The sequence below is a fragment of the Rhinolophus ferrumequinum genome, chromosome 17, assembly GCF_004115265.2.
Source record: "Rhinolophus ferrumequinum isolate MPI-CBG mRhiFer1 chromosome 17, mRhiFer1_v1.p, whole genome shotgun sequence".
NCBI classification, from domain to species: Eukaryota; Metazoa; Chordata; class Mammalia; order Chiroptera; family Rhinolophidae; genus Rhinolophus; species Rhinolophus ferrumequinum.
The window spans coordinates 40,798,781-40,813,296 of record NC_046300.1 but is presented as its reverse complement, the minus strand read 5'-3'; the positions used below and the strand labels follow the sequence as shown (position 1 = coordinate 40,813,296).

Below are 14,516 nucleotides of genomic sequence, written 5' to 3'. Positions count from 1 at the left end.
TTTCTTTCCTCCCTATTCAGGGCATGGGGCTGCCCAGGTCAGCTGGGTCAGCAGGGGGGCTTTGACTGTGCATGTGTGTGAGAGTGTTTGTGTGTGTGTGGGGGGGGCAGGGGCTCTGTGTGGGGAGTCGAAGCAGGGGGGCCAGGGGCGAAGGCAGGACGTGGCTCTGGACGAGACTGAGTCTATGCCGAGTCCTTGCATGTGCAGGGTCCCATGCCTGGACACGTGTCTAGCCCCTAAAAGGGCCCCAGGAGGGGGCTCTGGGTGGGGGAGAAACTGGGGTGGGAGTGGGGCTGGGGAGGAGTGGCTGGAGCTGGGAGTCAGGCCCCCAGGCCTTGTGACCCCAGGTTTTATCTGTGGCCTCCCAGAGCTGCGATCTCCCCATCTACAACACGGAGGGATGGGGAAGGTGGTGGGATCTCACAGTCTCTGTGCTTCAGGCCTCAGAACTAAGAATAATTATACTGTTAATAAGAACAATAGTAACTGACAATAATTTGGTGCCACAGTATGCCAGGCAATACATTAACTCATTAACTCCTCCCAGCAGCACTATAAGGTTGGTCCCATCCTTATTCTCACTGTACCAAGGGGGAAACGGAGGCGCAAAGAGGTTAAGTAACTTGCCCAAGGCCACACTGCTGACATACAGAGGCTCTGTCAAGCAAGCTCTAATAACTGCTATGAGCATCTTCGAGACTCTGAGCCACCTACAGAGGGAGGGTCTACCTCAGGAGTGGTGAAGGGATAGCAGGGTTTCTGGGCTGACACAGGACACTAGGCTCTGTACTGGCCATGGCGGCTGGTGGCCTGACATCCTAGAGGTCCCTGGAAGCCCCTTCCACAGGGGCAGAGCAGCTGAAGCCTGGAGAGCATCAGGAACAGGGTTTACTTTGGGGCTTTCCAGGGACTTCTGTGTTTGGAGGGGCCCCTTCCCCATCAAGGCTGTTGTCCTCTTGTGCAGGTCCACAGATCCTGAGAACCCAGTGGGCTCCTCCTAGGCTGGAGGGATGGACAGACACATCCAGGGCTGCTCCAGATTTGAGCTTCCCCAGGATTTGGAGAACAGCCAACTAAATGCTATGGAGCAGGTTCTGCCCTCTATGGAGATTCAGGAAGTGTTTGTATTGTCCCCCACAGACCTGGATTCAAATCCTACTTCTGGTTCTTACTCCCTGTGAGGCCCACTCAGAACCTCAGTTTCCTCATCGGTAAAATGGACCCAAGAAAAGCCACCCTCCCAAGAGTGCAGATGTGATTCAGGATGATTGGGGCAGGGCCTGGCACACAGTAGACACCTGGAAATTTTGAATTCCAACTTCGAATCAGAGGCCCGGCCATTTGCTTCCTCTTTCCCTTCAGAGGCTCCCCCCACCTCCATACACACATCACTGACTGTCACTGACCGTGTCTGGGACCAGCAAGCCCCTAACAGGAAATAAGCAAAGAAAGCAGAAGGGAGTGTGCCCTGATTGACGGAGGGCACACTGTGCGCTGAATCTCTCCATTCTTTTATGGGAGAATAAGAAGGAGCCACGGGAACTGGAATATGCGGACAGTGAGTTTGTGCATCCATTTGTGAAAATGTGAAAGCTCACGGGAGAAGGATTTAAGAGATTGGGGTTAAGGGAGGTGTTTCCTCTCACTTCTTTGCCAAAGTATTATTTTCAATGCCTGAAGGTACATCTCCTCACTTCCCGCCCATGTTTTTAAATAGTCCTTTCTGTTTCCCATTTTATCTAGGTAGGACCCCGAAGTTCCTCAGCCTATGATTGCTTCAGGTGGGGTCCCTGGGCCACGTGGCCACCCAAGACCCCTCCTATGTCCCCCAGACTGAGATTTGAGGTTTTGCTCGAATTCAGGAGCTGTTCTCCCTATCCAAGCTGGGACTGGGAGACTGGGGTGCTGGGGGAAGAAGGTGTTCAGTCCTGGTTCAGCTCCCCCAATTTTAGTCCTGGGTCCGAGTCACGGGGGGAGCACCTCCACAGTGCTGGATGCCCAGTGCACACCTGTTGTGCGGGGCGCCCGGCAGGGTCTCTGGTCCCACTCCCCACACAAAAACGCAGGATATGGCTAGGCCAAAAAGGAACACCCACGGAGCCATAAGTAGGGGAGTCATATCTCTATACTCTCGCTGGTGGCTGGGTTGGAGAAACAGGAACCAGGAGCCACACAATTCTCAACCCTCACTGTGCCGCTTGCAGGCTCAGCCACCATCTTCCTGCTAGCCCCCATTTTTCTGCTAGCCTAGCCACGGCAGTTATATTAGTGGCCAATGGCTCACTGGTTACAGCTGACGGTCAACTAGCCACAGCTGATGGCCATTTGATCACAGTCGATGGCCATTTACTACCTGAGCCAGCACCTTTCTATGTGAGGCCGAGAGCCTGGAAACTGCTTTTTCGGGCTCTGTCCCCACACTCCACCCCTACAGGCTCTCGCCTCACAATCTACGCGACAAGCGTCTTCCGCGAGGGGCCCTGTGCGAGGAGCCTGGAGGTGAATGCTATTTCCTGGACACAGCCAAGCTCTCTGGTCACAGCCAGGGTTTCTCAGGGCACCACCAGTACTTCTGGGCACAGCCAGACTTCCTGGACTTCTTAGGGTACCACCAGTCTCCCCGGGCACAGCCAGGGTTTCTCAGGGCACCACCAGTACTTCTGGGCACAGCCAGACTTTGTGGACTTCTTAGGGTACCACTAGTCTCCCCGGGCACAGCCAGGGTTTCTCAGGGCACCACCAGTACTTCTGGGCACAGCCAGACTTCCTGGACTTCTTAGGGTACCACTAGTCTCCCCGGGCACACGAGGGCCTCTCAGGGCACTGCCACTCTCTCTGGACACAGCCAGACTTCCTGGACTCAGCCAGGGCTCTCGGGGCACTGCCACTCTCTCTGGGCACAGCCAGACTTCCTGGGCTCAGCCAGGGCTCTCAGGGCACTGCCACTCTCTCTGGGCTCAGCCAGACTCCCTGGACACAGCCAGGGCTCTCAGGGCACTGCCACTCTCTCTGGGCCTCTCAGGGTACCGTGCTGGAACAACAGTGGCTCACAGTTAAGGTGCTTACATATTCTCAATGGTGGCCGGTCAAGACACAAAAGCAAACATCTGCTGGTTCCACTACATGGTGATATGTTCCCAAACAGTCAAGTGGTCCATTAAATTAGGGATGGAAGGCAATTCCCCATAGTCCGTAGTCATTTGCCAGGGCTGTACTGGGGGTGAGGATGACCTTGACCTCACCCTCAGCTCCCACGGAGGACTCAGCAAGCCTTTCCTCCTGGGACTACAAGTCCTGCATCCGGGCTGCCTCAGCAAGCACTTTCCAGCCCGCGGGGCCGCAACGACCTTCGCTTTCTCTGGCCTCTGCTGGTTGGGGAACCATCCACGTCTTCCCACCCCTCCACGGGGGTCCAGCTCTCAGGCAGCTGCTCCTCCTGGTCTTCCTCCAACTGAGTGTTCATAGGCACAAACTGCTCCACCGCCCTTCGGGGAGCTTTGGCCGACACCGAACCCTGCTCGCTGCGCCATGTGTCGTGCAGGGGATCCTGCCGACTTTGCCATGTGTCATGCAGGGTGTCCTGTGGGGTCTCTGGTCCCGCTCCCCATATAAGAACGCAGGACATGGTGAGGCCATGGGAGGCCATGTCCGTGGGAGGCCATGTCCTACCCACGGAACCATAGGTAGGGGAGTCACACCACTATACTCTCACTGGCGGCTGGGTTGGAGACACAGGAACCAGGAGCAACACAGTTCTCAACCCTCACTGTGCCGCTTGCAGACTCAGCCACCATCTTCTTGCTAGCTCCCCCTTTTTTTTTGCTACTAGCTTAGCCATGGCAGTTATATTCATGGCTAATGGCTCACTGGTTACAGCTGACGGCCAACTAGCCACAGCTGATGGCCATTTGATCACAGTCGATGGCCATTTACTACCTGAGCCAGCACCTTTCTATGTGAGGCCGAGAGCCTGGAAACTGCTTTTTGGGGCTCTGTCCCCACAACACCCCTGGCCGATCTCAGACATCCTGTCATCTGGACAGTGAGGAAATGCTGTGTGAGCTGGGGGGCATCTTGTACCTCAAGCTCAGAGGCCTGGGGAGGGGATAGTCTGCCTCTAACACCCATGTGCTGGATCCTGGTGCCCGCAAAGGACATGGACACTCCAGGGTCACTGTGTCGTCCTCCATAGCTGAGGTGTAATGATGGCACCTCCCCAGAGGGCGAAATTGAAGATTTGGGGAGATCAGATCAGTGGGCTGTGATCAGATCAGTGGGTTGTGCTTTGGCCTCTGGGGGCATAAAAGGGTCACATTCAATTCAAAGAATGAAGGATTTAATTTTATGTGTGTTAATGCGTGGGGGGCAGGATACGCAGAGCATGGAGCCAACTACTAGGTATAAATTGCAGCTGTGCAACCGGGGCAAGTGGCTTTACCTCTCTGGGCCTCAGTTTTCCCATCTGTAAATAATAGAAATTTCCTCACCATGTGCGGAAGGACAGCTGAGTTTTTAGGTGAGAGGTGAGGACCTAGGACTGTAAGGTGGGCAGGTTTGATAGATGTTGAGGTAGCAGAATACCTGTGCCATTCGCTCATTCAACAGGTATCTATTGAGTACCTATTATGTGCCAGGCACTGTTCTAGGCCCTGGAGAGTACAATAGGGAACAAGACCAACCTAGATTTCTACCCTTCTGGAGCTGACATTCTAGGAGTGACAGTGAGGGAGCAAGACAAATAAGGAAAATATATGGTGGTGATGCATGCTATGGAGAAAGATAAAGCTGGGAGACGGGATGGGGTGTCTGTGTAGTTGGGGGTGGTTTTAAATGGGGTGTTCAGGGAAGGCCACCCTGAGAAGATGACATTAGAGCAAAACCCTGACGGAAATGAGGGAGGGAGCCATGCGGCTATCCAGGGGAAGAGTGTGTCTGGCAGAGGCCACAGCTAGTGCAAAGATCCTGGGGTATGAACATGTTGGTGTTCCCAAGCTGGCAAGGCTAGAGCAGAGGGGCTGAAGGGGAGGGTGGGGGATAAGAGCTTAGGGAGCTTCTGGGCAGGGGCCTATCCCTGGCCCCCCAGGCCAGGGTGGGGGGAGTGGCTGTATTGGAGGTGCTGTGGGTAGGTTTAGGGATAATAAGTTTATTAAGGCTGGTAATCTCTCCTTCCGGCTACATGGGACCTCCTGGGCAGAGGGAAGAGCTGCGTTGTGCCCAGCTTTATCTATCCACCCCCTTCATGGTGCATATCTGTGATGAATTATTCACTCCTTCCTTCCCTCCATAATGAGACTCTCTTCTGTTTCTGTCTTGCCTCCGCATCCGGCTCCTGGCATTTTTCACACTGCAGCAGCTGCAGTGGGGTCTCAGATCTGACTCCCAAGGTGGAAACCAGTCCCCTCCCCCAGTGCCAGAACAGCACCCTGCCCCCAGGCCTCTGCCCACCTCGATGCGTGGGCCCCAGAAGTTCAGATTAGCCATGGTGCCTCAGAAGCCATGGGATTTCTTTCTTTCTCAAGGATCCAGGAATAAACTCATATCCTGGGAATTAATTGCTCCTGGAATCCTGGCAGCCTGGAGTGAACCTCTGGACCTGTTCTTTGTTCCCCAAGCATTTATTGGGCATTAGGTATATGCTAGGTGCCGTGCTAAATACTTCTCATGGATTTTCTTCTCACAACAGCCCTGTGAGCTGTGAAAGAAATTGCCGCATTTGCAGATGAGGAAACTCAAAAGAGGAAGGGATTTGCCAAAGTCACAAAGCTGGGAAGGAAATGGAGGCGTCCCCAAGCAGTGTGACTTCAAGCCCAAACGTATTACGAGCGGAGTTTCTCAGTGGTCAGTTATCCAGTCTCCCTCTCCAGGAGCAGGCAATATCTCTGTTGCTGCATTCCCAACATGTGGCTACTGGTCTGTCTTCTCTAGGCTCCTCCAAGGTTCTCTGCCCTTGCTCTGCTCCCCCTGCCCCAGGACAGCCCTGCAGAGAGAGCGATAGGGTCCCCCAAGTTCCCGCCTCCAGGCTGAGCACCTTCTCAGGGTCGCTCAGCCCTCCCCACCTGGTCACCACCTCTGTCCATGCCCCAGCCTGTCTGTGTCCCTCTCCCAGGACAGAGCCCAGAGTTGGACCCAGGTCTGGGGAAGTCCAACAGGACAAAGCAGGCAGATAAGCCAGGCTCCTCCCTGATTCTGGGCACACACTTTGCGTTAATGTCCCGACAGCACTTTCTCCTTGCCTGTGTCCCCCACCAGAGCCAGAGCTGATCTTGTCAGCTAATGTCCCAGCATCGTCTCCGTTTGTCAGCTTGAATGTTCTGTCCAGTGTAATCATCTGCCAGTCTTAATTGCCCGGATAATTGTGGAGGCCACTGGCTCTTTCTCCCTCTCTGGGGAGATGACCTGATGGAGCGGAAAGAACATCCATCAGACAGGACACAGAGGCCAACCCCACTCTCTGTGGTCCTTGAGCAAATCCCTGCTCCGCTCCTCCTGGCCTCAGTTTCCTTTCTGTGCCCCCCGTTCTGCTCTCCCGTGGCTGGAAGCCTCCTCTGGCCTCCCCCCATCTGCCCACTTGCTCTCCTTGGGCTGACCTTGTCTTTCCAGCCCCTGCATTTTGCTGTCTTGGCCAAGGTGGTAGTGACTCATAAGCACATGTGTGGGCAGGTGGGCGGGCGAGAGGAGGGGTAAATACCCAGCAACCTCTCAGCCACACAACTTGGGCAGCTGGAGTCCCTGCAGGCGACGTTGGGAAAGATCCCTGCTCCTTGCTGAATCTTGGTGCCCCGTTTGCCTAATGGGTCTGTCGAGGAAGGCTTATTTGAGGTTTGGAAACAGCTGGGATCATTTGGAGCCCAAGCTGGTGACTGAGGCGAGGAGGCCCTAGGCTGGCTGAGGGTGGAGCTGAAGCAGTCCCCAAAGACCACAGGTCCTACTCCTACCCCAGCCCACACATGTTCCCCCATTTTACACATGGGAAGGTTGAGGCCAGTTTTGCTCAAGGTCACCCAGCCAGCAAAATTAGAGTCCGGACTTGAACCCAGGGCCCCTCTAAGGCCCCCCATGGTGCTGCTGCTGAAGGAGGGGGTGCTATGGTAACAGGTTGGCAGGAGGCCAGCTAGAATGTTCATCCCCACATTGGGGTCAGGCTCACCTGGGGGAAGATGGGCCAGGAAGAAGGGATGTCTAGTGAGTTGACGAAGGTGGAACTGAGGGCTGCCTGAGAGCTTTGGGGACTCAGATGAGGCGTCGACCTGCTGAAGGATCAGGGAAGTCTGCCCGGGGGAAGGGACAGTGGAGCAATCTTGGGGGCCTTGCAGGATTTGGCCAGGCAGGCAAGGGATTAGGGAGAATGCTTTCCTGGGGGGCCGTGAGTGTGAAGGCTGGAGGGCACAAATAGGCTCAGGGTGTTTGATGCTGAGGAGACGAGGGGAGGGGAGGGTGGAGAGGCGGGCAGGCTGGCTTTGCGTACCAGTGGGCAACAGCCCAATGATTCTTCCTGAACAGCGCTGAGGAGGCCATGGAATGTGGGTGTCTCAGCTGTCAGGCAGCAGGCACTGGCCCAGAAATCTCGGGGTTAAGCCTGGTCCTCAAAGAAGTAGCCACTGCCAGGGCCCACTCCTAACCTGCAGCCTCCTACTCCACACCTCCACCAGGGGGACCCACTGCCTGGATCTCACTGGTATATTCTGAGATAGGCTGTGGGGTCCTTGGATGGACCTTCCCAAATTATCACCCTGTCTGAGCTTCCACCTTAGTCCACAATTCCAGGGTTCTCTTTCAATATTCAAGTCCACCAGCAGGGCACAAAATCAGATGAGACTATCGCACAGAGCCCTTTAGAGGACAAGTATCTGTTGGACTGTGATTAAGGCTTTGGAGCCGGACACCTGACACCTGAGTTCCTCAGTCTCTTAAGAGCTCCAGTTTCCTCATCTGGAAAAAGAGGAGGTTATCTCAGCCTCATAGGCCTGAAGCAAATGCCGCCAGAGGTGAAAAGCACACTGAAATCTATAGGGATTAAAGACACATATGTGAGCACTGCCTAGACAAATAGGTTGAATAGCCACCCACTCTTTCTAGCCACACACTGAGGAGAGGCCCTCAGGATGGGAGGGGAGCTGGCAGGTCCCCCCTGAAGCTACATCTAGGCTCTGAGCTGTGGCCTCTCCTGCCAGTGCTGAGAGGCCATGACCTTGGACCAGACATAGCCTGAGACTATGCAGGGCGGTACTGGGGCAGGGGGTTTGGGGTCTGGGGGACCACAGGGAGACAGGCTCCAGCTCAGGATATCAGAGTGACTCTCATCCCTAACAGCTATTTAGCAATAAAGTGGGCTGTTCATGAGTTGGTGAGCTCCCCATTTGTGGAGATGTACAAGCTGTACCAGACAGCAGAAAGGATTTCCTACATCAGATTGAAGTGTTAGAGGGGATAAATTATTGGTTTCTTTCCACTACAGTCATCTAGAGATTATGTGTACTCATCATTGATTTCTTATTCACTCATTCAGCAAATACTTACTTAGCGTTTACTGTGTGCAAGGCCCAGCCCTGGGCATAGGGTCAAAATCAATGAGCAAGGCAGTTGAGGGTCCCTTATTTAGTGGAAAAGAATAAGTGAGCAAATGCATTGGAGGAAAGGCTGTGAGAGAGTAAAGGGGACCCGGCTGAGGTAGTCAGGGTGGGCTTGTTGGTGGAGGCAGCGTTTAGGTTGGGTTCTAAGGATGAAAGAGGGGGAAGAGGGCTCCAGGCAGAGGGAAGAGCCCACGTAGAGGACCCAAAAAGGGAGCACCTGGTTCTGACAATCTGACCCTCAGCCCATCCTAGCGGGAGGCCTTGGCCAAGTCCCTTCTCTCTGAGCCTCAGTTTCTCGTCTGTAAACTGGGATCAGCAGGGCTTTTGAAATATTCCACAAGACCCTGCGCATAAAGTGCTGGGTACCCAGTAGGTGCTCTATATATGTTAGCCCCTTCCCTTTTACTCTGAGGCATTTGCACTTGCACAGAGGGTAATGCTTGACCTAGAGAGGAAAGGTGAGATTCCAGGTGCAGTCTTAGCCACCGGGCTGACCCTGGGGCGGAGGCCAGTCTCCCGCTCCACTCAGGCACCAGAGGGCAGAGACAGAGGGCTGTGCCTGCCCCTCCCAAAGCCTTGTTGATCACCAGCCGCAAGGGGGAGTCACTGTGGTCAGACTCTGGTGTGCAGGAGCTTCAGAGCTGCTCCTGACAACTGTCCCCATGCAGCTGCACAGACCCTCTGTGTGTCCCATCCTTCCATCATCTCATTCGAGGGGCTCAGGAGAACCCACTCCTCCTTAAAAGTCATCCACATGGTGGCCACAGTGCCAGAAATGCCGCATTCAGTGCATTCCCTCCTCTGAAGCAGGTCTCTGTGTCTTTGCCTGTCTAGCCCACCTGCTCTTTTGGGGCCCTGTGACCCTAGCCATGCTGGTAGGTGCCTTTCCCTATATATACTGTGTACCTTTCCACCTCCCACACTTTGCCCAGGCTGTCCCCTCTGCCTGGAATGCCCTTCCCGCCTCATCTTTGAGTGTTTGGTTCCTTTATCCCTAAGGCTTAGCTCAGACGCCACCTCCGCCAGGCAGCGTGCCCTGACTTCTCCTCTGAGAGGCTCCGACTCTTGGCCCCTTTGTAGTTTGGGCTCCTAGCAGATCCTCCTTGGGTATAGTCTCTTCTGCAAGAGACACTGGTGTTCCGGCATCATGTGTAACGTTGTCAGCACAGAGCAGGTCCTATGTGAGCAGTCCGTCTATCCTGCCTGTATCCGTGTGCACTTGGGTAGGCTGGTAAGAGGGCTTCCATGTAGGCATTTCGTGGGAGACTCAGGGTGGGGGTGTTTCTGTAGGTGGCATCAGGATTGCCTGTGTTCCAATCCCAGCTCACACCTCATACTCTATGTGACTAAGAGTAAGTGTTTATACCTCTCTGGGTCCATTTCGTCATCTCCGAAGTGCGGATATTGTGGGGGTGAAATGAGAAAGCAGGTGTAAAATGCTGAAAACAAAGTGTGGCACACAGAGCTTCTGCTTTGCCAGGTCCTGAAGAGCTTGGGTTCCTCTCACATCCTGGAGCCTTCCTCTTCCCTGGTCTGTGCACACAGCCTGTTGGGCTGTGCTCTTGCCGTCACGTGAGACCCCGTTGGCCTTGCATGCTCTCTTGCCCTTCAGGGCTGGAGGAGAGCTGCTGGTGGTAGAGGACACTGGGAACGGACAGATGTCAGTCTGGGAGAAGCCCATGGGTGTCGCATTACTCCTGAATCACAACCCAGCCTGCCCTGAAGTCAGGTGAAGGGCACTGGGGGTGGGGAGAGATGTGGGGCAGCTTGACTGAAGTTGGGTCCACAGCCGAACAGTACCCCTTAAGAAGGGGTCACCTAGTGCCCCTTACCTGTGGCTGGTGGAATCACAGACTGGGTCTCAGTTTCCCCATCTGTAAAATGGGGACAATAATGCCCACCTTATAGAAAAGTTTAACCACCGGCTGGCAAGCGATTGTCCTAGTCTGACCTCTGGGGTGTGTGAGGAGAAAAGGAGGCAGAAGCAACTGAACAGCAATAAAGAGTTTATCTCTCTTGTCCTTGAATCGCCATCTCATACCCAGACTTCATTTCCGGCTGTCACTCAGGGTCCCTGGTGGACTCAGGACACGATTTGTGGTTATGATGGACTCAGCCCTGGGGCCTGAGAGGAAGAATAGAGGCCAGGGTCCAGGCTCCTGCTCTACACTGGTGGGGGTCCTCAGACACAGCCCTCTCTGGGTCTCCGTTTCCCCATCTGTGCAGCGTGAGGTCAGTTGGTTCTCAATTGCATTGGTCACTGACCTTGGGTGGGTGGGGCCAGGGACACCAGGCGTCCCCCCAGAGAATGTCCCAACAGTGAAGCAAGTGGTGCCCCATTAAGCGACACCAAGAACGGCTATGCAGGCCTGGCTCTGGTAGGGAAGAGGTCGTGAGTGTGTGCTGGACAGTCGTAGGCTGCAAAGCCCTTCCGAGGTCTGCACCTCACTCCTCATGGGTGGAGAGGTGCAGGCCCAGACAGAGTGGCTTGCATAGAATCACATAGCTTGCTGGTGGCAGACCTGGGATTTGCACCTGGGTACATCTGACCTTGAAGTTCTGCCCCTCTGGTCTCTTTCACGCGGTTGGTGTGACACTCATGACAGGAGAGTAGATAAGTGACTGCTTTCTGACTCATTAATATGTGGTCTCCCCAACCTAGGGGCTGGGTGCTTTTATTATTCCCATTCTAGAGGTGAGGAAGGTGAGGTCCAGAGAGGTTTAGACATGCACCCAACGTCACACAGCAATCCATTCCTTCAATTGTCTCACAAAACTTGAGGATGTGAAGGTGTCAGGACCTTTTCTGACCCTGGAGGAGCTACCCACTAGCTCGGTGGTGCTGCCAGCTCCTCCAGGCTACCCAGTTCCCCTCATGGGCCATCCACAGCATTGGAAACATGCAGCAAATGCTGCAAGAGCCGCTGGCTGCCCAGGCCCCCAGCAGACCTGGCTTCCAGCCACCACACATGCCCAGCAATCATTCCCCCTTTTCCTCTGCTTCCTCAAGATTTGGCAGCCTTGGAGGAGAGGGGTCATCTTTGGAGCCAGGTGATCAGCAGCTCTGCCTGCTCTTAGGCTACCCCCCAGGGGGATCTTCCCCCTTATCCCTTTTCTGAGCTCCGTTTCTGAGGTCCTTGTAGAGCCTTTTCACTCCCTTACTCTACAACCATCCGTGGCTCCCATTACCTGTGGGAGGAAAGCCAGACTCCTAATACTGTGCTTCTGAAACTTCATCCACATCCTCTGGGACCTTGTTAAAATTCAGGTCCAGATTCAGCAGGCCTGGGTGGGGCCTGGAGCCTGCACCGCTGACCAGCTCTGGTGACAGCCATATGCTGGGCCTCCGACCACCCTTGGAGGAGTGACACCTTAGTAGACTCTTGACGATCTGGCTCCATCTCCACTTCCCATTTGGTCTCCTCACTAGTCACGTGGGATTGCGTTTATGGACTCACACCTGCAATGGCTTTTTCCTTTTTTGACATGTTCCTTCCCATCTTTCAAAGTCAGGCTCAAAAGCACCTCCTGCGTGGATCCTCAGCCAGAGCTAACTGCACCTCATCTGTACTCTTGGTCCCCTTTATAAGCCCCTGAGATCCTGAGAGGGCCATTATCAGTGCCTTTAAGAACAGACCTCTTAAGTGTGAACCTGGCTCCACCCTTACAGCTGAGTGACCTTGGGCAGGTTACTTAACCTCTCTGTGCCAATTACTTATTTAAGCCTGCCTTGTTCCAAAATGGACTAAGAGTTCCTTCCAAACATACTCTTGGATAAAATCAAATGCAGACCTGCTTGGTGGGCTGACAGGGACAGAGGGCAAGGGGAAGACACTGTTTCCCACCTGTCTCCTCGTGTGTTGGTCCCCAGTGCCTGGTACAGCAGGCACTCAGAGAAATGCTGCATGAAAGGTCTCTCATCACCCATGGCGTAACCTTTCCAGGAGCTCTCATCCACAAAAGTAAATTCCAGAGGAGCAGAGAGAGAAAGAAATGCGGTGAGGTTTCTGACAGCCCATCTCAATAGCTCATTTAAATGCATCTGTGTGGTGAGCCAATATTTTCTTATGAGACGGGGTGGATATAACTCTAAAGCCTTGTGCACCACACAGCCCTCCTCTCTGAAAGGCCTGTAAATGGGGGGGAAAGAGGGCAAGGGTCTGTTAGAGCAAGTCACATGCCAAGAAGGCTGCGTCCATTCCTGCCTGGTTTGGCGCCGGGACTGCCCCAAGTGGCCCTGGGTATCCTGTTGATGGTCAGGATCTTCATCGAGAGCCTTGTCTGGACCATGGCCTGCCGTTGTAGACCACATTAAGAGCCTGCACCCCCTTCCCTGCCCGGCCCAATTCCGGTTCTCCCTCTCTGACCCATGCTCACCACACCTCCCCTGGCTGAGACCTTGGTGTCTCTCTTTGACCTTTGGCCTCGCTGCTGGCCCAGGGACCCTCACCTGGAACCTGGACCCTGCCACCTTGGACATGCCTTGAGTCACCCAAAAAAGGAAGGCAGCTCTGGGAAGTGAGTAATGGGAGGAGCAGGAACCTATAGATGCAGGAGTACAAGTGGTCCCACACAAGATTTAGAGTCTGGATTGTTCTGAAAGTGCCGTCAGTGTTAGACTTGCAGGAGCCTGTGTGGGTAGCCCAGGAATTGTGGGCTGGGATTCATGGTGGACATCTCTGCTCAGGAGGGAACCCAGAAGAAGCCCTGGTCCCTAACCACTGGGTTGCTCTCTCCCACTCCCTGCAGGACACAGAACAAATTTGAGCCCCACTTGTTCCCATGCATCCAAGAATTCCACGGAAGCCAGGGCCTCGTCTGTCTTGTTCTCTGCAGCAATCAGCTGGATGCACTGTGTAGTTGTACAGGCTTTGATATCCCCTGTGTCACTATCACCCACCCTTCTCCTTGGCATCTACGTGGTATTTGGCCCTCAGTTGGTACCAACATTACATGGGTGGGATGGAGAGCAAAAGCAGCTGTAGAGCTGGAGGAGGGGCCCTGGGTGTCTATCAGGGTTGTTAGGGTCAGTTCTGAGCTGGCACGGAGGCATCTAGGAGTATGCAGGGCTGAGACCCAGCTGGGGCTGGACTTGTGACCAGCTGCACCTGCCCATCAAGCCCAGAGGTGGGCAGATCCTCCGCCCAGCTCGCTTGTGCTTCCCAAAAAGCTGTAGGGAGCTCCATGTGGCAGGCTGCCGGGCTCGTCTTCCCCAAACTCTACCTTATAGAAAAGGAAACTGAGGCCTGGGAGAGGTGGTTCCATCTGCCTAGAACATCGGTGGAAGGGCCCCGGGGGCTCCAAGTGCAAGAGTTTCTAACCCAAGACCTATAGACACACCCTGGCATCATCCATTAGCTGAACTTTATCTGGTTTATGTCTCTGGATTCTGTGCAAGATTCTGTTGCAATGTACTACTAAAAAAAAAAAAAAGTTTGGAAGGCACTGTTCCCCTTCTCTGGATGGAAAAACTGAGGCCCGGGAGGGTAATCACTTGCCAAAGTCCCAGGGCAAGTTACCTGCTGAACTGAACCTGGGGTCTGTCTGCCTGGGGGCCCTGGGGGAGGCCCAGACATGCCATCTTCAAAGATCCCCTGCCCAGGCTGTGAGGGTGGGGGGTGTTGAACCCCATCCAGGGGCCAGCCATGACAACAGCCGTGTCCCCTTTAAGCAGAGAGCCGCCTGCAGCAGTGGGTGGACTCGGTGCCCAGCCAGTGGGAGCTGTGAGCTTCCCTCCCATGGCCACTCCCTGGGGAGGGTGAAGGAGGGGCCCAGTAGCGTGGCTCCTGAGGGAGTTGGTGGTCAGCAGGGAGACAATAGCAGACATGCTGTGTGGGCTCAGCAGGGAGACCCCTGGAGAGGCCGGTAAGTAATGGAAGACCTGTAGGCAGAGTGATGAGGCTGAACCGTCTGATCCCTCTGGAACTGCTGCCCTCAGAGGGGAGT

The 14,516-nt window shown here is 54.6% G+C and overlaps 1 protein-coding gene across 6 annotated transcripts in view; it reads left to right on the top strand.

Annotated features, from left to right (window-relative positions):
* GRIP2 (glutamate receptor interacting protein 2) overlaps positions 1-14,516 on the top strand; it is a 93,137-nt gene that overhangs the window by 34,957 nt on the left and 43,664 nt on the right. The window contains exon 1 of one of the 6 annotated variants that reach the window (XM_033133207.1): positions 1,526-1,558. The exons of 4 other annotated variants lie outside the window; for them this stretch is intronic. Coding sequence is in view for 1 of the 2 variants with exons in the window: in XM_033133205.1 (XP_032989096.1) it covers positions 14,396-14,435 (40 nt within the window). In the remaining variant the exon portion in view is untranslated. Of the gene's footprint in view, positions 1-1,525; positions 1,559-14,368; positions 14,436-14,516 lie in introns of those variants that run through there. One more of the 6 variants, XM_033133205.1, reaches the window with a different exon arrangement.